We start from the raw sequence: 23,370 nt of genomic DNA on the forward strand, positions 1-23,370 counted from the left end.
CCTCCGGGCCTGTACTGCTGAGTGAGCGGAGTTCACCCGGATTCCTTCCACTCACCACAGGGCCCAGCCCCTGGGGAGACGGGGGTCACCGCAGCCGCGGGGGCGCTGCTGGCTGGCTGGGGGGGCAGGCATCCAGCGCCCTGAGTCTGCATCCGCACTGGGACTACGGCCTGTAGCCAAGCAGGGTCACCACGGCCAGTGCCATTCCTGGGGGGAAAGAGGGTGGCTCAGTTCCAAACTCCTTTTTTAAAATGTTTATTTTGTTTGAGACAAAGAGTGTGAGCGGGGGAGGGGCAGAGAGAACGAGCTGGGGGTGGACAGAGGATCCAAGGCAGGTTCCAGGCTCTGTGCTGAGAGCGGAGAACCCGATGCAGGGCTCAAACTCACAAACCGAAAGATCATGACCTGAGCCGAAGTCTGACGTTTAACCGACTAAGCCACCCAGGTGCCCCCAGATTAACTCCTGATGGACTGAAGATGTAGATGTCGCAGTATTCAAGGAGAACACAGGAATCTGTGTTTATGTTCCTCTTGGGAGAAGCCTCTCAGCAGAAACAGTAGAAGGAAATACTGAGAACGTCGGCTGGATAAAAGTTTTAGCCTTCTGTTCAAAATATACTGAAAATTAAATTAAAAGACAAAACGCTGAGGAAGGACCGACCTCTCCAGAAGAGAACATTTTAGGGGCCCATCATGACCCCCGAGGTGCTCCTGAGCCTCCACTGTCTGCTCTGGACAATGGGGTGATGACAGCATGGCTGAACAGTGACAAGGGCACAGGGCCCCACAGTGACTCTAGAAAGCTATGCCTGAAAAACAGTGTCTTTGATAAAACAAAGCTGTTGAAGAAAATTGTTTATGTTTGAAACCAGTTTGACTTTGTCTCCACTTTTTAAAGTCAGCAATGAGACACAATCAGGCACTTCCTGAAAGTAGAAAGGTAAGTGGCCAGTGAATAGACACAAAAATTGACCTCCTGAAAAGTCGTGAAAATGCCAGCCAAAATGCATTCAGTCCTGCCTTTCCCATTATGAAATTCTCACTGACTTCACACCTCCTGGGAGGTGTCACTCAGAATCACGTAGCTTCAAAAAGCAGAAAGCCATGGTGACTGCTAACCGTGTGTGTCACCGGCGGGGCGGGGGGTGCCCAGGAAGCTGGTAGGATGTCATCCTGGGTGTGTCTGTGTGCTGTTTCCACAAGACGTGCCTGCATCTGGATCCCTGTGCCAGAAAAGCAGACAGCATTCCCCGAGCGGATGGTCCCTCATCTCTGCTTGAGCCGAGATGGAATCTTCCCCTGCCTGCCCGGTGACATCAGCCCCCCAGCTTCCCAGGCCTTCGGGTTTGGGCTGAGCTGCGCCCCCACTTTCCTGGGCCTCCAGCTGGCAGATGGCAATGCTTCTCAACCCCCGTGACCGCATGTGCCAAACAAACCTGCACCACAGATCTGTCTCTCTGTGTGTTATGTATCTACACAGGTATATCTTGCCCATCTATCCACACATAGATTTATACGTGCACACATGTGTATCCTATGGGTTCTGTGTCCCTGGAGAGCCCTGGCTGATGCCCCCCCACAGCAGCTGAGCCCTGACAGGCCACCCCACACACACCTGCCTCGTCAACTTTTGCTGTCCCCCCAGGTCCCTCCACATCCCAGAACTTGAGCTCAATAGGTGTCCCAGAAAGGCTGGGAGCCTGTGACCAGACCCTGACCCACCCCTTGTTCCAATGAGATGCTACAGAGGGTCGGCCTCGTGCACACCACACGTGGCTGCACCTGGCCACCCGTGCAGGGGCTGCAAGGGGACCCGAGGGCTGGGCAGCCCCCCAGCTTGTCTTCTCCAGAAACTGGATGCCCGCCTCATAAATGAGTGTGTCCCAGCATCCCCGTGCGGGATGCTTTCCTGCCCTGATGTGTGCTGTGGCCGCAAGGAGGTGCCCTGTGGTGCTGAAGCTGACAAGCCTGAGTGGCCCAGCCTGTCCACAGGGACTTCGGGGAGCAAGGCATTGCATTACCCCTGAGAAACCCTCCCCTGACCCCCACTGCCTAATTCAACATGTCCCAGATTTTAGTGGGAGCAAATGCTACCGGCATGGGGCATGTCCTGTCCTGGGGACATATTTGCTATTTCTTCAGTTTGCACACCTTTTCCTCAGACATCACTACTTTCATAAAGACCCGTGCTCAGTGCGGCTCCCCCCACTGTCCTGTGTAGACCTTCAGCACCCCTACATATGCCAAAACAAGCCACCTGGCCCCCCTACTTCATGTCTAATCTATTGACCCATTGGGCTATCCTTACAGCATTGATGGCTCTCGCTAAATGGCCTTCCTGTGCTGGTGCCCTTCATCCTGTAACTCTGTGAGACCCTCACAGGCTTGGCCATGTGCTGCTCTGCCCAGTGGGACAGGGTCAGACCTGGTTCAAGGACAGATTTGAGGAAGCACTTGCAATGCCTCTTACCCTGTGCCCCCAACCTCCAAGAACTGTGGGGGTTCACCTGGGGGCCTGAGGCCCTGAGTGAATGTCTGCTAAAGGTCTGCAAACACCACAAATACCTTCACAGGTCCTTGTGAGCCGGGCGGCAGAGTGCACTGGGCCTGTGTGAGGACGGCAGTGTAGTCGGGCTGGTGCCCCTCACAGGCATCCGGGGGTCCAGGTAATCACCGAAGGTCCCATCTGCGGGTGTCACGATGCAGATTAGCCAAGAGACCCCTTCGTCTTGTGGAAGGGTGACAAACCCGGAGTAGGGGTAACCCTAAGGGTAACCCAGTTCTAATAAGTAACACTCACATACTGGAGCAAAAGGCCGCTATATCATTTCTGGAAAAGATACAAAGTCTCCCAAATGTAAAATCTACTTGAAAGGTAGGATTTAACAGCTCCATAACATAGCAAGCAAAATCTTAGTAATAAAAATAAAATAATAATAATAATAATAATAAACCACTCAGTCTAATCCTTTGGTTTGAATATTCTCAGGAAGAGCAGAGCGCCCTGTGTCCCAGTGGATTGACACAGGGATGATAACTTGCAAGTTTCACTTATCCAAAATGGCGTTTCTGTTAAGACAGGGTCATCTATGAGTGACAGAAAGCCCAACAATGGCTAACATAAGATAGAAAGTTGTTCTCTCATATAAACAAGTCAGAGGTGGCACAGCAGCCTAACAACAACCAGAGAATTCACCTCCTTTCCTTTCATTACTCCCCCGTTCTCAACTTATGGCTTCCATTTCTTGGTGCAAAATAGCTGCTTGGGATCCAGCCATCATTACATCATTCCAGGCAGCAGAAAGGAGGAAAGGAATAGTAAAGCACAACTTTTTCCTTTAAGAACATTTTCTAGAAGCTCATGCAAAGCTCCAAGTTGATTCCATTGACCTTGCCCAGAACTCAGTCATAAGCCAGAGCCAGCAACCAGGGAAGCTGAGAAGTATAGTCTTTTTTGATGCCCTCGTACTAGTGAAATTTTAGGACTTTGGTTACTGAACCAGAAGGAGATAATAGATGTTGAGGAATAAGTAACAGTCTTCGCTGCTGATGATATTCTGAGTCTGAAGAGATTACTAAACTCTTAGGAAGATATGAAAACATACCCAGTATCTGGTGGAGGAATGTGTCAAAACTGAAATTCGTGGGGCGCCTGGGGGCTCCATCAGTTGAGCATCTGACTTTGGCCCTGCATTGGTTCAGTGCTGACAGCTCAGAGCCTGGAGCCTGCTTTGGATTCTGTGTCTCCCTCTTTCTCTGCCCCTCCCCTGCTTGTGCTCTGTCTCTCTCTCAAAAATAATGTTAAAAAAAAAAAAGCTGAAATACCAGGGCAGTATAAGAAACAAACTGTGGCATCAGCAATTTTTTAATCAGCTTGTGTAAGGTGTTCATATTCTTTCCAATTTTAGTATATGTGCTGCCGAAGCGAGCACAAGGTGTTCATATTCTTGCCTGTGTGTCTGCAGACGTGCGCCAAAGCCCAGCCGGCAAAAACCAGAAGTGCAAACCAACTCTGAGGGAGAAGGGGGGGTCCCCAGCAGGCGTGCACCCCAATTCCACAGCTCCTGCTGTCCCATGGATGCCGGAATGACCCCAGGGCCACTGGGGTGCCTGGAGTCCTGAGCGCTAACAGCTGTAGCTTCTCTCTCTCTCCCCTCCTCCTGACAGCCGAGATTCTCGTGCTCTTGTTTCTCCTTCCTTAGTGCCAGGCAGCTGCACCTATACCTGGCACTCCTACCAAACCCCAAGGACCTCAAAGGCCACGAAGGCCCGGGGACAGCCAAGGGCCATCACACTTTTTTCAGGACCTTCTTCTCGTGGACAGGATTGCCCTGTCCAAGTCTGTTAGGGTTGCTCAGACTTCTGGGCTGGCTTCTCCTGCTCCTCCCCAACTTCTGTGCTGGGGCCTTTGCAAACATGTCCCCCACCCAGGCCACACCACATAAGCCCAGGCCTTCCCCCTCTCAAATCACCCACCCGTAGTTCTGTGTATAATCACCATCCTCAAAGGAGTCAGTGTCTAGAACCTCGAAGACCTGGAGATCTGCGGGGGCCATCACCCCAAGTCTATCCAAAGCCAGCCCTCAGGGGACAGCACCTGAAGACCTGGACTGAGTAGATGCTGAGGGAGGGGCCAGCGAGGCCATCAGTCGCAACTGATGGGGGCGGTCCAAGAGAGGCCCACAGGAAGAGTATGTACTGGGGCGTGGAGGGGTAGAGCAGGGTTGGGGGCACATCCTGTGGACAGCTGGTCACACAGGCCTGAGCACAGGGGCATGAACGGGGCTGTGTGGATTTAGGGGTGACTGACAGGTGAGGGGAAGGTCAGATGCACCCAGTGAGTGTATGGAGAGAAGTGACCCTACCTACCCAAGTTTGATGTGGGGATCACATGTGATGCAGAGGTGGCCACTTGGTCCTATTCCCCCTTGAGATGCCACCTCCCAGAATGAGTGCTTTTGGGGGGGGGCAGGGCCCCAGCGCCAGTGCCCTGCTGGACATCAGGCAATCTCATTGACCTTGCTGCTGGGTCTGCAATTCTGCTAGCCTGAGGTCATCAGAAACAGGGGTGGGGACTGAGACGTCTCAGAGTGGCCCGTGCCCCTGCCCACCCCACCCCTGCCTTGCCCCTGCACCTCAGCAGGCTCGGCACCCCCACCTGCCAAAGTTGCAACTCCTCACGGCCGCTGGCTTTGGACTACTGAATGCTCTTATTTCCAAGTTCCTTATCATGCAAGTGGTAGATGCTCATTGTAGAAAAATCAGAAAATATAAAGAGGCAAAAATAACAGTGATTATGGTGAGTCTTATGAATGTCTCCTACCTCCCAGAGAGAACTGGTAAAGCTTTGTTACATAACCATCCAGGCTTCGGGGAAGCATCTAGCCTGGGGGGGTCAGTGATGGAGCCAGGCTTCCTTGGTCACATCTGTGAAACAATGGGAAATACTCATACGGGTCTCTGCTCCCAGTTCCTGATACAGACCTCCCAAAATCCTGGTAATTTCCTAATGAGAGACCTGGGAACATGTTTTGTGATCCCATCCCAGACACAGAGCTCCTAGAGCTCTTGGAATTTCCTGGGTGAAGGGAGTGTCTTTTGTTCTAACAACAAGACTGTCTTTGGCTCCAGGATGGCTTCAGGGGGGTGGTCACCAGAAAGATCAAGCCAGGATTAGGAGCCCAGGGCATGAGGCCTCACTCCCAAGCTCCAGGGAACAGAGAGGGGCTGGCCATTCGGTTAGTGATGGATCCTGCCCCCTAGAGGAAGCCTCCATAAAATCCCTAAAATTCAGGGTTCAGAGAGCTTGTCCTGGTGCACTCCATGTCCCCGGGCCCAGAACCAGCTGTGCCCAGCACCCTTCTGGACCTTTTCCTGTGTATCTCTTCATCTAGCTGTTCATTCCTATCCCTTAATACCCTTTGTAAAAAGTAACTGTTTTCTGGAATCCTGTGAGGATTGAATCTAGGAGGGCTTCAGGGGAACCCCAGTTTGCAGCCAGTCAGTCAAAGGCACCGAAGCCCCAGGACTGGAGGAGGTTAGCATCGGAAGTGCAGCTGCGGCCGAGCCCTTGGGCAGCAGGGTCTGCGCTAACTGCACTCTGTTGGCAGAACCGAGCTGGACCTCAGGATACCGGCTGGGGTCAGAGAATCGCTCATGTGGGTTCAGAAGCTGTGCGTTAGGAAAGGAGACACAGGAGTGTTTTTCTCACACAACGTCCCTATACTGCTCTTCACTAGCTGTGCAAAGGCGAGCAAGTTACTTGGTCTCTCTGTGTCTCTATTTCCTCCATGGTAAGATGGGAATGTGGAGGTCACCCACGGACAGGAATGTCCTGGGTGTCAATGAGCTGACACGTGTAAACAACTTAGGATGGGGGCGCCTGGGTGGCTCAGTCATGTGGGCGTCTGACTCTTGACCTCAGCTCAGGTCATGATCTCATGGTTTGTGAGATCGAGCCCTGTGTCGGGCTCTGTGCAGACAGTGCAGATTGGGATTTTCTCTCTCAATCTCTGTCTCCCTGTCTCTCTGCCCCTCCCCTATTCTCTCCCTCTCTCTGTCCCTTCCCTGCTCTCTCCCTCTCTCTCTGCCCCTCCCCTGCTCAGGCACCCTCTCTCTCAAAATAAAAAATAAAAAAAAAAAAGAAAGAGCTTAAGACAGCACCTGGCAAACACTGAATGTGCATATGCTTAAAAACATTTTATTATTAACATTTCCAACATATGCACCAGTGGAGAGATGATGTGCTGAACTTCCTGCCAATCACTGGCATATAAGTTACCAACTCACGGAGCCCGTCTTGTTTCACTGTGCCCCATGCTTTCCTCTACCTCAGAGTTTGAAGCGAATCCCAGACATCATATGATTCCAGCAGGAAATTATTTTATTGTGCATTTCTAAAAGAAAGGTCTCCCTCAGCCTCTCTCTGTTCAACATAACCAGGATCACTCTTGACCACAACTCCGTCAATCAATTTTTTTTTATGTTTTTTACTTATTTTTGAGAGACAGAGAGAGACAGCACAAGCAGGGGAGGGTCAGAGAGAGAGGGAGACACAGAATCCGAAGCAGGCTCCAGGCTCTGAGCTGTCAGCACAGAGATCAACGTGGGGCTCGAACCCACGAATCGTGAGATCATGACCTGAGCCAAAGTCAGATGCTCAACTGACTGAGCCATTCAGGCGCCCCCCCACCTCTTTCTTATACTGAGCCTCTCTGTGTCCCCCCACCCCCAAATTCACATGTTGGAACCCTGGTTTTAGGAGGTGGGCCTTGAGAAGTAATTAGGTCATGAAGGCACAGCCTCCTGGATGGGGCCAGGGCCCTTGTGAAAGAGCTGCCATGTGTGACCCCTTCCACCCTGTGAGGCCACAGCAAGAAGTCTGCAACCCTCCCCAGCCTCTCGAACTGTGAGAAGTAAACACTGTTGTTTACAAGCCACTGGTGCGTGTACTTACTAGAGTTGCCCGCAATGAGCTAAGACACCATCCAATCAGCAACCCTGTCCTCTGGAAAAGGCAGTATGGCACCTCAAAAGTAAAGTGTCTTTATTATATAACCTTCCAGGCCCTTGGCAAGCCACAGCCCCTAACACTAGCACATCTATTCCTGTCAGAAACCAAATCCCATGGCTCTGACAGATCTCTGCAGCTCAGGCAAGGTTGGCCACGGAGCCCAGCAGTAGAGTCCAGAGCTGACCAAGGTCAGAGCTGTGGACTCAGGGCAGCAGGCTGAATGGCACCCATCCCCCACCCCCAGTTCATGTCCACCTGGAATCTCGGAATGTGACCTTCTTTGGAACAAGGGTCTTTGCAGATGTAATTGAGATAAGACATTTCAAGATGAGGTCATCCTGAGTGAGGGTGGACTTGAAATCCAATGACTGGGGGCTTTATAAGAAAGGAGGAGAGGAGGAGAGAAATTCCTGGTGTTTGAAGCCACCACGTTTGTTCTGATTTATTAGAGCAGCCCCAGGATCAAAAAACACCGGGTGCTAGGAACAAAATTGTGTCTTCCTTCCCTCCCTCACATTTCTATTTTGCAATCCGAACCCCCAATGTGACTGTATTTGGAGATAATAAGGCCTTTAGGAGGTAATAATTTTATATGGGGTCATGAGGGTAGGCTCTTGTCTCCATGGGATTAGCAGCAAGGGGTGAGGCAGAGATCTCTCACTGTCTCTCTTCACAGCACATGAAGAGGCCACATGAGCCAAGAGAGGATGCCTCAGGAGGAAGTCTATCTGCCTGCACTTGGACCTTGGACTTCGGGCCTCTGGACTGTGAGGAGTAAGTTGGTATTAATTAAGCCTGGGCTAACTGCCACACCGGATACCCCAAACCCACAGTGATGTGCAGGGAGCAGAGCAAGGCCCCAGGCTAGCGCTAGCAGGCTGACCATGTGCTCTCCGGAATGCTGCTGGCAGGCAGTCCCCAAAACACAGGAACCCCAAGGAGGGGTGGCACCCGAGCCAGGGCAGAGTCCTGACCCACAAGCCAAGGAGAGGTCCAAATAGCACCAAAGTGAACTTTTGAGAAGGTCCAGAGGGAGGTTGGCAAGATTCTCCCAGAGACCTCTCTGAGCTGGAGGTGGAAACAGGAAATAGCTGGACGAGATTCATCTTGGAAAAATGCAAGCTCACATATCTGGGCAAAACTAATCCGAACCACAGTGCAAGGCAGCCACGGTGCCAAGCAGGCAGGAGCACTGCGCCCCGGGGCAGCTGCAAGGGCCCAGGCAAGAGGCCATCTGTGCAGCCTGACTTTTTGAGGGGTGGTCTCAGCATGTGGAAGTCCCTGAGGCTGAGGACTCACGGGGCTGGGAACCCCAAGGCACGTTTTTGGAAGTAGAGGGCTGAAGCTTCCGTTTCCCAGTGGGCCAGATGGCGACCTGATGATCCAGGGCATGGCGGAGAGGAGCGCCCCACCCAGCAGTGCTGTGGCCTCGCCCACTGGTGAACAGGCCTCCACTCCGTGGGCACAGAGGATGTCCCTCCCCCTCCACAATCTTCCCCGGGTGTGGAAAGCCCCATGTCCCTCTGTTTTGCAAGTTGCCCTGTGTTTTAAGCATTCAGGTATGATGGGTCATTAGAAGTTAGAGGCACAGGATGCAAGAGGAAAGGAAACTGTTTCAGGGGAGAAATGGCTGCTCCCTGAGGAGAGGCAGGACCCGCAGGTGGGGAATGAGGCTCTGACCCCTTACCCAGGCCCTGGGAGCTCTGCCTTCCCTGCAGGCCAGAGAAATGGGCACACGGAAATGAGAGAGGGGCCAAAACCCAGGCCTCTAGGCTGAGGAGCGAGCATCCCATGGCCCAGGAGGGCAGGTGGAGGCAGAGGAGGCCTCTCTCAGCCCTGTGGCTACCGCCCTTGACAGGAGGCCCTCAGGGAGAGGAGATCCAGGAGAGGGGTGGGAACAGGGTTACACCTAGCCTGTCCCACATGTTAGTCTAAGCATGGGCTAAATCGACTGCAACAAAGAGATTCCAACACGTGGCACCTGAAAATAAGAGAGGAGCAACTCCATACTCTCAGGGTGTCAGCTTTCGCAGCTTGATCTAGACAATCAACACAACCCCTATGTTGGAAAAGGCATTGCTGGGTGTGATTTTTGTTTTCATTTTGTTAGATTTGGTTGCCAAATTGGCTTCCAAGAAGTCCTTCCTAGAAACAGCCAGTCCCCTCACACCTGACAAGTGCACAGGTCAGGCAATCTGGTGGAAATTTACCGAGTAGTGTTTCTTCTGTGGAATTCCTCCTGGTGTTCCTGCCGAGTTTTCCATTAGATCATTGTCTGTTTCTTATGTATCTGTGGACAGTTTCACAATTACAGGAATTAGACAATTTCAAAAGACATCGCAAACACTTTCCCCCAAGTTTTGCCTTTTGATTATAATTTTTAACACTATTAAAATGTGAATGTCGTCAAGTATATCGCTTTTTCTTCCACATCTCCAGGTTTATCGTAATAGACTACGAAAACATTTGTGGGCTTTTCCAGACGTTTTCTTGGTTTCTTTTTTAGATTTGAATGTTTGATCCATCTGTATTGCATTTCGGTGTTAAGGACGGAGGGAGCCAAATTCGATTTTTCCGAAAATCAGTCGTACCAGCTCCGCTGGACGGGAAAACCTTCCTGGGTGTGAGGCCCCTCCACTGGGACGTTCCACTCAGCTCAGCGCGCCGCTAGGTGCTTGAGACCCCGCTTGGCCCTGCCCACTGCGGTCGCCGGCTCCGCCCCGCCAGGCCGAGCCCCGCCGACCCCGATCCACGCCGACCCCGATCCACGATCCGCCTCCACATTCCCTGGCCCCGCCCCCAGGCCCCGCCCCAAGCCCCACCCCCAAACCCCACCCCCTCTCCTTCAAGCCCCGCCCCACACCTCTGAACACGCCCCTCGGGACTCCCTGGACCTGCCCCCTCCCCCCCCCTCTCGCCCAGCCTCCGAGCTCTCTAGCCTCGCCCCACCTAGTCCGGGCCCCGGCCCCCTGGCTTCGCCCCCTCAACGCTCCTCGGCCCCGCCCCAACGCCGGCGCTCTTCCGGGTTGTCCCTGGGCGGCACCAGGGAGCTCCTCGAATCATTTAAATAAAAGGTTTGGCCTCTGGTGCTATTTGCATGGAGGAGGGGCCTTCCACACAAGCCCCATGTTTGGGGCCCTGGTCCTTCGCGAAGCTCTGGGCGACATAAGTTGCCTGGGGCCGGTCCGGCTCACAGAATACCGCCGCCAGATGCCACTTCCCCTTCCAGCCCGCCTTTGCCGCCTTCCTTCCGATTTTCGCGTGCCTTCTTTCCGGCGCTCGCCCGCGGCCAGAGCCAGGATGCTCCCGAAGCGGCGGCGAGCGCGGGTCGGGTCCCCCGGCGGTCCTACCTGCTCCGCGGCGCGCTTCCCCGGCGTTGCCATCTACCTGGCTGAGCCGCGCATGGGCCGCAGCCGCCGGGCCTTCCTCACCCGCCTGGCCCTCTCCAAGGGGTTCCGGGTCCTGGATGCCTACAGGTGCGCGGTCGTGGACTAGTTTGTAGCCCGGGGGAGCACCTACCGAGGGCTCCTACCCCGGACGCTTTGCGGGGGTGCGGGGGTGGGCACCTGCCCGGGGGGGGGGGCTTCTGCCCGGGGCGCCTTCGTGGGGGCCGTCGCTTGCAGGAGGAGCGCGGGGCGGGTGTGGCGCTTAAGGTGCAGTGTCGCCTGTGTTGATATTGCCATGCTGTCGCGCCCAGAGGACCCTGCTGCGTGGTGTGAGGGCCTAGGCACAAAATGTCAGTGTTAAGAACTTTGCACGTGATCAGCCACTTTCACATAAGGTGTTTCTTTACAGCCGAGGATATTGAGGTCTAAAACGACTCACCTGGCAGCCGACCCTCAGGGCAGAAGGGCACTTGAGGTTTTTGTAATCCAAGTTAACCCTGGAACTTCATCCTCCTGTGGCTTTTCTTTCTGTATCCTCTTCTATGAAAGGGTGCTGTAGTTGGGGGCAGGAGTGTTCTGTAGGACAAGGAGAGAAATCTCCCAGAGACCTTGTAAAGAGCCATAGGAGTGTGTGGGGTTAAAGGTATCACTGGCTAACAGCCTTCTGCCCTAGGTGAATTCATCTTGCCCCATCAGCCAAAATGACATCTCTCCTTGGGGCTGAGAAAGTAACTTGAGGGAGGTCCAAGAGCAGCAATAGTTACAGGCTCCAAAGACCATGCTGAGATTAAAGAACTGGGGTTCCCATAGGTTTGAAGTGGAAGAAGCCGGTCTTCCTGCAGCTTTTTTTTTTTTAAGTGAGTTAGCCATTTCTAGTGGTTAGACCCACTCAGGAGGGATGTTTAGTGTGCTAGGTGCTAAGACCTTTTGCGTACTAGCTCGTCTAATCTTTGTAACAACCCTACACGGTAGATATGTTGTTATCTTCTTTAAGGAAGAGGGAATCAGGGCACAGAGAAGGGACGTGCCCAGGGGCACAAGCCACGCGTGTGGCAGAACTGGGGTTCAAAGCCAAGCAGTCTGGGTCCAGCACTTTGATGGAGACCCATTGGTCCTGCCCGCCAGGGAAGAATTTTCTCAGGTATCAGGGGAGAGGAAGACAGACAAGTGAACACAACCCTGGGCTGGGCTTGTGACCATGGCTGGAGCAGAGAGGCTCGGCTCTGCGGGTCCTGGGGTGCCAGAAGGGTTCACATGATGGAAGAGGCTAAGGATGTGACATTTGAGGAATGAATGGGTGCACACCAGGCAGAGGGGATAGGGAGCAAAGGCCAGGAGGTGTGGAGTGAAGCAGGAAGGACCTCTGGGTGCCCCCCTCTCCCCTCGCTCTGCCCAGCTCCGAGGTGACACATGTGGTGATGGAACAGACCTCAGCAGAGGAGGCCAGCTGCTGGTGGGAGCGCAGGGTGGCGACAGGATCTCTCCCTGGCTATGCCAGCCCATTGCTGCTAGACATAAGCTGGTTCACGGAAAGCATGGCAGCGGAGGAGCCCGTGCCCGTGGAGCCCCGGCACCGCCTGGAGGTGAGCTGTGGGGAGATGCCAAGTGGGGGCCTCACCTGACCAGCCAGGTGATGTGTCATCGGCGCCTCGCTGATATCAGAGAAGGTGGGCGGGAGGATTCATCGCAGGCCACCGGGGACTCAGAGGCTGTCCTGGGGTCTGCTCTCATCTGGTGCAAGCTCTTGGGGTCCACCTGCTGTTACCACATTCAGGCCTTTCTTGCTCAAGCAGTGAGACGGTGACACTTAGTGAGACAGTGGGAAGCTGTCCTCAGGTGCTATGGGTCTGTGGCCTCTGTTCTCCTCAGTGCTTCCTGGGTGAGCGCAGCTGGGGGTACAGGGGTGGGCTCAGAGCCAGGCTTCCCATGTTCGAGTCCTGTGTCCCTGTGAGATGGGGAGACCAGTGCTCCGAGTCCTCGCCGCAGAGAGAGCTGGGGAAGCGGAGCATGTGCAGCAACAGGAAACATCCTCCGTCCTCCGAGAGAGCTGCGGCACTGGCCTAAGGAGCCCTCTGCGGCCTGCTCTGCTTCTTCTGTCCCAGGCCACCTGGCCCCACCAGCCCTGCAGCCTCCAGCTGGCCTCCGTATTGCCCATCCACAGGTGGCTGTGCCTGGGAAAGGGCTGCCAGGCCCAGTGTGGATGTCACAGTACGCCTGCCAGCGCCCCACACCTCTCACACACCACAACCCCAGCCTCACGGTGAGCCCGGGCTCCCAGCCTCCCTGGGATGGGGCCAGCCCCTTCCCTGAGCACTGCCCCTCTGCCCTGTCCTAGCTTGGGGACAGGTGGTGGAAGGGACAGGTAAGGGTGGGGCACCCCTCCCTGCCCCTGCCCTCACCCAGGGCCCCTCCTCGCAGGAGCCCCTGGAGATGCTGGCAGAAGCGGCCAGCTTTGAGGGCAGTGAGGGCCGCTTCCTCTCCTTCCGCAGAGCAGCCTCGGTGCTCAAGGCCCTTCCGAGCCAGGTCACAGCCCTAAGCCAGCTGCAGGGGCTGCCCTACTTTGGAGAACATTCTTACAGGGTCGTCCAGGTAGGTGCTCACCACACTTGGTAGGGTGGGGTGGTGAATGCAGGTGAGTGAGGAGAGACAGGAGTGCAGCAAGGCCAGGGTGTGCCACCCTCTCTGCCCAGATACCTCATCTGTAACTTGGGGCCACACAGTGTGGCTGACAGGGACCGTCCGGAACTGGTAGCTGCCATTGTTGGCACTGGCCCGGCTGCCCAAGATGGTAGTAGAGAACCTATGACCATGAGTGCCTCTTTTTAAAACACAAAGTGGGGCACCTGGGTGGCTCAGTTGGTTAAGCGTCCGGCTTCCAGCTTCAGCTCAGGTCATGATCTCACAAGTTCTTGGGTTCAAGCCCCGCGTCGGGCTCTGTGCTAACAGCTAGCTCAGAGCCTGGAGCCTGCTTCGAATTCTGTGTCTCCTTCTCTCTCTGACCCTCCCCTGCTTCTGCTGTTTCTCTCTCACTCTCAAGAATAAATAAGAAACATTAAAAATTAAAAAAAAACCAAAGTATTTGGGGCATCTGGGTGGCTCAGTTGGTTAAGTGTCTAACTTCGGCTTCCTGATCTCACGGTTGGTGGGTTCAAGCCCTACGTCCGGCTCTGTGCCAACAGCTCAGAGCCTGGAGCCTGCTTCAGATTCTCTGTCTCCCTCTCTCTCTGCCCCTCCCCCACTCACGTGTTGTCTCTCTCTCTCTGCCCCCCTCTCTCTCAAAAATATATAAACATTAAAAAATTTTTTTTAAATAAAAGTGTTTAAGGACCCAAAATGTTAAAATGTCTTTTCGTACACTTACCACTGAGAGAATATATTGTGACAAAAGGAGACTTGTGAATTCAGTTAAGCTTTTATTTAAAATATCTTTTTTTCACATTTATTTATTTTTGACAGAGTGAGACAGAGGGTGAGCGGAGGAGGGGCAGAGAGCGAAGGAGACACAGAATCCAAACAGGCTCCAAGCTCTGAGCAAACATTCAGCACAGAGCCTGATGTGGGGATTGAACCCATAAACTGTGAGATCATGACCTGAGCTGAAGTCAGACGCCTAACCAAGTGAGCCACCCAGGGACTCCACCAGTTAAGCTTTTAAAGGAAGTCTCATTGAATACATTGCCTGCGTTTTGAAAAGCAGTGGTTGGGGTGCCTGAGTGGCCCAGTCAGTTGAGCGTTCGACTCTTGGTTTCAGCTCAGGTCATGATCTCGTGATCGTGAGTTCGAGCCCCGTGGACAGCCCAGAGCCTGTTCGGGGCCTTCTCTCTCCCTCTCTCTCTGCCCCTCCCCTGCTCTCACTCTCCAACAAAATAAGTAAATAAACTTTACAAAGAACGAAAGAGGGAAAAGTAATGGTTTTCCCTGCCCTGGGACTTGCTACTCAGTTGACAGCTGGCTTGTCCCTGGGCCGAGGGCCTTTGAGGCTTCGAAGCCTTCGAGGCTCCCTGAGCATAGTCTCTCTTTCCGGGTCCCCTGGGTCCTGACTGGATGAAACTGCCCTGCTGAGTGCTGGGGTTCCGCCTGCTCCCTGGGCCCCAGCTCTTGTCTCCGGTCAGGGTGACAGCTCTGCTTTGTCCCCCAGGAAGTGCTGGCTCAGGGAGTATGTGAGGAGGTGGAGAGAATCCGGTGCTCAGAGAGGTACCAGACCATGAAGGTACGCGTAGGGCTGACCCTGGTAGGGACACAGAGCCCGTGGCCCTCCCCCAGGTGACCACACATCTCCAGCCACAGACAGGAGGCCAGCAGGGGCGCCCAGGGGTCAGAGAAGGTCTCCCTGAAGAAGTGACAGCTACGCTGACACCTGATGTGCCAAACAGAGGGGAGCCCCGAGAAGCTTGTTTTTAGCACAGGAAATTTCCTGGATCACTCAGGACCACCTGCTCCAACGGGACCATCTATGGGGTGTTCTCATGCATGTTGTATGCTCTGGCATCCTAAATAGAGTGAATTGAACAAAATGTAATTGCCTGAGTGTCGTGGGGCCACTCACCCTTACATGGGCCCCTCGTGTCCACAGTGCATCTCCCATGTTCCCACCTGAGCTGCTGACACAGGTGTGTCAGGCGAGTGGGTCATGGTACTCGGGGCGGTGGCACAGAGTGTTGGTGAGGGCAGTGGGGGCTTCCAAGAGGGACATCCTTCCAGGTATTTACACCGTTCGGCACACTGGCCACTCTGCTGCTGGGGACCTGGCCACAGAAGGTTCCCTTTCTGTGGCTTACAGCCTCCAGCACTGCACAGACAGGACCTTCTGTTTCAGTTCCAGAAATCCCTGGGGAGGGGGTTGGCTGGCATAGGGCAGGTGCCCACCTCATCCCGACAGGCTGTGGTCAGGGAGGAAAGAGGGGGCTGGGGGCTGGGGGCTGGGGGCTGGGGGCTGGTCCACCCTGCGTGGGAGCCCCATGCGCAGCGGGCAGTCCCCAGTGGGAGATTGGGTCCGTGGTGTATCTTCTGTGTATCTTCCAGGGGGTCGGGCAGTGAGTCCAGGCCCAGGCTTGCGTTTCCTCCAGCTCCTGCTATGACCACCCTCTGGTTGTTAACTGCCTGTTGTTTTCGGCGTCTGCCGAGGAGCAGAACCAGGGGCACGAAGCTCCGGCTGCTCTTAGACAGGAGCACCAAGGGGGCCAGCAGATGACAGGCTGTGAGCGGTGAGCAGTCTGTGAGCAGTGAGCAGTCTGTTGTGTGATGCGGAGTCACGGGCTGGAGCTGTGGGCTCTGGGGAGACCGAGGCCCTCCTGGGGGGTGCCCACGGGGCCTCTCCCTGCTGTGTGCTGTGAGGCTGGGCTGTGTAGGCAGGCTCAGGGATTAGATCCTGCCTGCGCCCTCCCTGTGTGACCTTGGGCAGCTTGCTCACACTTAAGAACTGTGAGCAGAGACAGCACCTGCCAGGCTGCAGGGGGCTTAGTGAGGCCACTAGTGAGATGCTGTGGCAGTGCTGGCCAGGGATGGCACTCTCTTCACAGACCTCTGCTGCTGTGTGCATCTTCTGGAAGGGCTCTAATCCTGACCACACTGTGCTCATGCCCCAAATAGCTTTTTACCGGGATCTTCGGGGTCGGGGTAACGACTGCTGACCGGTGGTACCGGGAAGGGCTGCGGACCCTCGACAGCCTCCAAGAGCAGCCCCAGAGGCTGACCCAGCAGCAGAAAGCAGGTGAGCCGTCTGAGAAAGGACATGGCCCTGGGCTCCCACACCATGGAGCCCTCGTCATGTACATAGGGCATGTGCGAATGGCCACCTGGATGGCAGGAAATGGGGTCAGTGAGAAGGGCTCTGATGGCAGGCAGGCATCTCTGGTGGGCTTCCTGGGTCTCCACCCAGTGGAGTCTGGATGCACTGCAGCCCTTGTGCAGTGAACAGTGATGGCCACAGTAGCTGCTGTGACATTCAGGCCTCCTAGTGAGACTCATACCTGGACCAGGCCCCTTACTATTTCTTACTAGTTCTCCTTTTTTTTTTTTTTAATTTAAATCTGAGTTAGTTCACACATAGTGTAATAATGACTTCAGAAATAGAATTTAGTGATTCATCACTTACATATGACACCCATGCTCTTCCCCACAAGTGCCCTCCTTAATTACCATCACCCTTCTAGCCCATCGCGCCACCTCCCCTCCAGCAATCCTCAGTTTGTTCTCTGTATTTAAGTTTCTTATGGTTTGTCCCCCCTCTCTGTTTTTATCTTACTTTGCCTCCCTTCTCCTATGTCCATTTGTTGTGTTTCTTAAATTTCACATAGGAGTGAAATCGTGAAATTTGTCTTTCTCTTATTTTGCTTAGCATCATACACTCTAGTTCCTTCCATATTGCTGCGAGTGGTAAGATTTCATTCTTTTTGATGGCTGAGTAATACTCCATTATAATATATGTGTGTGTGTGTGTGTGTGTGTGTGTGTGTGTGTGTGTGTACATACCACATCTTTTTTATCCATTCATCCATGGATTCGATGGACATTTGGGCTCTTTCCATACTTTGGCTATTGTCAATAGCACTGCTATAAACTGGGGTGCATGTGGCCCTTTGAATCAGTATTTTTTATCTTTTGGATAAATTCCTAGTAGGGCAATTGCTGGGTCGTAGGGTAGTTCTATTTTTAATTATTTGAGGAACCTCCATACTGTTTTCCAGAGTAGCTGCATTAATTTGCATTCCCACCAGCAATGCAAAAGTGCCCCCTTTCTCTGCATCCTCGCCAGCATCTGTTGTTGCCCGAGGTGTTCATTTTAGCCTTTCTGACCAGTTTGAGGTGGTATCTCATTGTGGTTTTGATTTGTATTTCCCTGATGATGAGTGATGTTGAGCATCTTTTTAGGTATCTGTTAGCCATCTGGATGTCTTCTTTGGAAAAGTGTCTCTTTGAGTCTTTTGCCCATTTCTTCACTGGATTACTTGTTTTTTGGGTGTTGAGTTTGATAACTTCTCTATAGATTTTGGATCCTAACCTTTATCTGATAAGTCATTTGCAAATGTCTTCTCCCATTGTGTTGTTGCCTTTTAGTTTTGCTGTTTCCTTTGCCATACAGAAGCTTTTTATCTCGATGAGGTCCCCATAGTTCATTTTTGCTTTTATTTCCCTTGCCTTTGGAGGTGTTTTGAGTAAGAAGTTGCTGTGACTGAGGTCAAAGAGATTGTTGCCTGTTTTCTCCTATAGGATTTTAATGGTTTCCTTTCTCACGTTTAGGTCTTTCTTTCATTTTGAATGTATTGTTGTGTATGGTGTAAGAAAGTGGTCCGCTGACCACTGCATGTCTCTGTCCAGTCTTCCCAACACCTTTTGCTGAAAAAGATTGTTTTTTTCCATTGGATATTCTTCCTTGCTTCATCAAAGATGAGTGGACCATGGAGTGTGGGTCCATTTCTGGGTTCCCCACTCTGTCCCATTGACCTGAGTGTCTGTTCTTGTGCCAGGATCACGCCATCTTGATGACGACAAGCTTTGTAACACAGCTTGGAGTCCAGGATTATGATGCCTCCAGCTTTGGTTTTCTTTTACAACATGACTTTGGCTATTTGGGGCCTTTTCCGGTTGCACACAAATTTTAGAATTGTTTGTTCTAGCTCTGAAAAGAACGCTAGTGTTATTTGATAGGGACGGCAGGCCCCTTCTGATTCCAGGAAAGGGAGGCTGCATCTGAACAGCCTGTGCCCTGTGCACACCTTGCCAGCATGGGGCTGGCGCCCTGACCCACTAGGCGATGGCGTGGGGACCTGTGTGGCAGGAGAGGCTCAGTACAGGGCCTGTTCATGGGAGGTGGCACGGTGTGGTGGAATGAACATGAACTTGAGAGTTTGTAGGCTTGGGTTTCAGTCCTGTCTCTGCTACTTACTAGGTAGGTGACCATGGCCCTGAGACTTAACTTCTCTGAGCTTCAGTGACATTCTCTGCAAAGCACAGGGCTCTGTGAGCTCCTCTCTGTGAGGCCAGTGGGGAGCAGGTGTTAATCAGAGTCTCTGTCCTCTCTGTGGGGCTAAGGGTGGGGTCCCCACTCAAGTGGTTCCACAGCTCCGCACCTGCAGCTTCTTTGAACATCTTACCTTGGATGGGGGGGAGGGGAAGCCATCTGAGGGTCGTGGGAGGGTTGTCTGGTTGGTCCACAGGAGGCAAGACCCACGTCCTGTGTCCCGTGGAACATTAAGTGACATCATCGCTGGCTGCACCCAGTCCCCTCTCCCCATGACACCAGCCAGATGAAACCACCAGCAGCACTTACAGAGAGCCCGTGTGGCCATGTGCTGTTACTCCCCACTTAGATCTCGTCTCATTGTGTGGGAGGTATAGTGATCCCCCGTAGGGGAGGAGATTGGGCCACGTGCAGTGAGGGGTTCCTGAGTGGCAGAGCCACCTTCCTCATGTCTTTATCGGTTTCTGGGCCATTTTATGGATGGGAAAACTAAGGCATTCAAAGTACACCTGCATGGTGAGTGCAACTACACCAGCCTCCTGAGGGGCCGGAGTAGTTCTGCAAGACGCTGCCGTTAGGGAGATGTGGGCAGGGGCCCAGGGGCTTCTGCCATTTCTTCCAACTACATGTGAATCTGCAGTTCCCTCTGAATAAAAGTTTATGATTTAAGAGGGAGCAAGGGACAGTGGAGAGCAAGATGGTGGGGCTGGGAAGGTCAGCAGAGTTGTGCTGCCCACAGGACTCCGGCACTATCAGGACCTGAGTGCCCCAGTCCAGAGGTCTGACGTGGAGGCCCTGCAGCAGGTGGTGGAGGAAGCTGTGGGGTGCATCCTTCCTGGGGCCACCGTCACGCTGGCCGGCGGCTTCCGGAGGTAAGGGGATCTGACCTGCCCCCCTCGCCCCAGGGAAGGCACCTGACGGGGACCACAGAGGTGGACCTTCCCACACTGGTGGAACCAGGGAGCATGTGGAGGCCACGTCCTGGGTCGGCCCTGGACTCAGAGCGGGCCCCTCAGGGGCAAGTTGCAGGGCCACGACATGGACTTCCTCATCACCCACCCCCAGGAGGGCCGGGAGGCAGGGCTGCTGCCCAGAGTGATGCACAGCCTGGAGAGTCAGGTGAGGAGCACCCTGCTGCCAGTCCTGGGAGCACTTCCGGGCTCCAGGCCACCCCCCACCCCCCGCCTGGCAATGTGGACCCCTGCCATGCCTGCTCCTCCCCCAGGGCCTTGTCCTGTACCACCAGTACCACCACGGCCACCGTGCAGATGCCACCCACCTGTCCTGCCACAACCACGCCATGGGCGGCTTTGAGATGACTTTCTGTATCTTCTGCCTGCCTGCACCTCCAGGGACTGCTGTGGGGGGCACCCAGAGGGCCGTGCGGGCAGACCTGGTAGTGGTCCCCATCAGCCAGTTCCCCTATGCCCTGCTGGGCTGGACCGGCTCGAAGGTAGGGGGCGTGCTGCTGGGGCTGGCCCAGGGCCTCCAGTCAGTGGCCCCAATACAGCCTCGCTTTCTGCAGCATTTCCAGCGGGAGCTGCGCCGCTTCAGCCGGAAGGAGAGAGGGCTGTGGCTGAACAGCCATGGGCTGTTTGACCCCCAGCAGGTGCGTTGCTGCCCCCTGCCCTGCAGCCTGGAGATGTCATGTGCTGGCCCCCACCTGCCCACTGGCACTAATGCTGACGCTCCTGTTGCAGAAGAAACATTTCCATGCGGCATCAGAGGAAGACATCTTCAGGCACCTGGGCCTGGAGTACCTTCCCCCAGAGCAGAGGAATGCCTGACCCAGCTGCTGGCCCGGTCCGCTCTCTGGGGAGGCAGGCCCTACGGATGTCCTCAGCCACCAAAAGTCTCCAGGGCGAAGATGCACTGTGGCCCCAGGTCCTCACTCCGCACCCAGGCCCGGATGAAATGAAATGAGCACATGTAATAAACCGAGCGCTGTTTTCTTGTACTGCTGGCCCCCTGGGGGAGAGTGGTGCCCTGTTCTGTGCAGAGGTCTGGCCTGCTGGGTGTTGGTCAGGGGCAGGGGAACGATGGCCTGGATCAGCGAGGACCTGAAGGCGCCTTCCCTGTGGGCTTGCTGTAGACCCTGAGGTGGCAGATGACAAGTGCTTTGCTCAGTACCCCAGGACTCAGACCTAGGGGCTGGGGGCTGGAGCTCTTCCCGCTGGGAGCCCACCTGCTCTGTGGCCAGCAGCTGAGGAGGACAGGGCCCGGAGGCACGGGCAGAATTTCCAGTGCTCAGAATTCCCACCACCTCCCAGCCAGATTTCCTGTCTCTGCCTCTGTTCTTCTAAGGTCTGTTCTCAGAAGGGTTTTGTCAGCAGGTCACGTAGCCCCCCTCCTTGCTCCTGGCCCACACTCCTGCTCAGTGATTCCAGAGCCTCACAGTGGCGCCCAGGGTCCTGGCCTCCCCCTGACCACTGGTCTCATCTGCTGTCCCACTGCTCTGAGCCAGGTGTCTTCCTGCCCTGGTGCCCACGTGACCTGTCCCAGATACCTGTGAGGTCAGGGCGGGTCTCAGCCCTTCCCAGAGGGGCCCTGGCCATGCAGTGTCCTCTGTTCCTCAAATCCTCAGGTCTTCTCTGGCCTCGGTACCTTTGCCACTGGACCGTTCACTAGAAGTCCTCCCCCAACTGAGTCTCTGTTGGGGGAGGACTTCCCTGACCACTTGTTGCATTAAAAAATATTTTTGTAAAGAAACATTCAGGAAAATTGATTCTTTTGGTGTCCCTGTGGGAGCCCCATTCCCCTCCACCATGCCAGACTTGGAAATAAAACAGCCACTTACTGTACCTGCAAAACGGGTTGGGAACAACTGGGAACCCTTGGAAATAAAACAGCCACTTACTGTACTTGCAATACGGGTTGGGAACGACTGAGGGACAGTGATCTAGGACAAGCAACCTGATAAAACCAAAGGACAGGAACAGGAGGAGGATGTTGGGAAGGGGTGCTGTGCATGAAAAGTCCAGTGGAGGAAATTCAGAGTTCGGAGTGATGGTTTCTCACGGGCTGGGCTGGTGCCAAGACAAGGACCCTCCTCCTGTGGGCAGCAGGGCAGGGCTCCCTACCTTTCCTTCCTCTGTGCTGTCAGTACAGAGCCTGACCCAGGGCTCAAACCCAACCCAGGGATTGTGACCTGAGCTGAAATCAAGACAGGGGCACCTGGGTGGCTCAATTGGTTAAGCATCCAAGTCAGTTTCAGTTCAGATCATGATCTCATGGTTTGCGGGTTCAAGCCTTGCATCAGGCTCTGTGCTGATGGTGCGGAGCCTGCTTGGGATTCTCTCCCTTTCTCTGTTCTTCTCCTACTTGCGCTGTCTCTGTCTCTCTCAAAGTAAAACTAAAAACAGTCGGATACTTAACTGAGCTGCCCAGGCACCCCTCATTTTCATTTTAAGTAAGCTCCACACCCAGTGTGGGACTTGAACTCACCACCCTGAGATCAAGAGTCACATGCTTTACTGACTGAACCAGCCAGGCCGGCACCCTTTTGTCTTTTCAATGATAGCCATGCTAACAAGTGTGAGGTGCTATCTCACTGTGGTTTTGATTTGCATTTCCCTGATGATTAGGTAGAGCATCTTCTCATGTGTCTGTTGGCCATTTTTATGTCTTCTTTGGGGAAATGTCTATTTGGTTCTTCCATCCATTTTTACATCAAATTGTTTGGCTTTTGCAATTGAGTGTATGAGTTCTTCATATAACTTCCATATTAACCCCTTATCAGATATAGGATTTGCAAATATTTCCTCCCATTTCATAGGTTGCATTTCCATTTTGTTGGTTGCTTCCTTTGCTGTGCGGAGGCATTTCAGTGTGCTGTGGTCCCACTTGCTTATTTTTGCTTTTGTGGCATTTTGGATTTGAAATCCAAACAAAATCATTGCTAAGACATCCTTCCCCGCAATCAGAACTGAGGTCTGCTTCCAGATACATGTGGGACCTTACAACTGCCAGGGCCTTGACTCTGATACCCTTGGCATTTCCCAAGCTGATTGGGTCTCAAGTTCAGGTTTCAAATAGTGATGATAGGAGGCTCCTGAACTCACTTCCTGCTCTGGATACATCAAATCTACTGCAACACAGAAGTAATTCCCTCTAAAAAGAAATCCAGAAACTAGCTGAACAATTTCTACCTGTTGGGGAAACTGAGAATAGCCACATCAACATGGGTCACCAGTGTCTCTCTGGAAGGCACACAGGTGTATTACTTGGCGCACCCAGAAGACATGTCCCTTAATCAGCAGGTTCTGGTGGCCGCTGGGGTTTGCGTTTGCAGGGCCCCTCGACTTGTTCAAAGAAACCGTTCTCTACCAGCTCTCCGTCCAGGGCTCAGCACAGAGTATGCAGACCAAAACCCTATCTCCCAGGCTTTCCACGGAAGGGGCCTGTTTGTCGACTTGGAAAGCTGCTGCCCGAGGGCTAAGCTTCTAATTGAGCACGTATCCGTGGCTGAGCCTCCCCTCTGGGATACTGACAGGCCTTGGACACTGTCAACC

At 53.8% G+C, this 23,370-nt stretch overlaps 1 protein-coding gene across 4 annotated transcripts; it reads left to right on the top strand.

Moving 5' to 3' along the window:
• Window positions 1-10,465: 10,465 nt before the first annotated feature.
• Window positions 10,466-21,568, top strand: POLM (DNA polymerase mu). 4 transcript variants are annotated; one of them, XM_029931124.1, is made up of 11 exons: window positions 10,466-10,989; window positions 12,296-12,482; window positions 13,002-13,159; window positions 13,389-13,488; window positions 15,038-15,109; window positions 16,489-16,609; window positions 19,599-19,731; window positions 19,876-19,978; window positions 20,085-20,312; window positions 20,370-20,468; window positions 20,560-21,568. In XM_029931124.1, exons 1-11 carry the CDS (start codon window positions 10,640-10,642, stop codon window positions 20,644-20,646), a joined length of 1,638 nt encoding a protein of 545 aa, XP_029786984.1. In that variant the 5' UTR covers window positions 10,466-10,639; the 3' UTR covers window positions 20,647-21,568. The 4 variants fall into 4 exon arrangements, with proteins under 4 accessions (XP_029786984.1, XP_029786983.1, XP_029786986.1 ...); XM_029931123.1 differs by having other exon boundaries at window positions 13,061-13,159; window positions 13,318-13,488; XM_029931125.1 differs by having other exon boundaries at window positions 10,467-10,989; window positions 13,061-13,159; window positions 13,318-13,488; window positions 20,385-20,468.
• Window positions 21,569-23,370: the final 1,802 nt, after the last annotated feature.

Source organism: Suricata suricatta, chromosome 2 (assembly GCF_006229205.1).
Source record: "Suricata suricatta isolate VVHF042 chromosome 2, meerkat_22Aug2017_6uvM2_HiC, whole genome shotgun sequence".
Taxonomy (NCBI): domain Eukaryota; kingdom Metazoa; phylum Chordata; class Mammalia; order Carnivora; family Herpestidae; genus Suricata; species Suricata suricatta.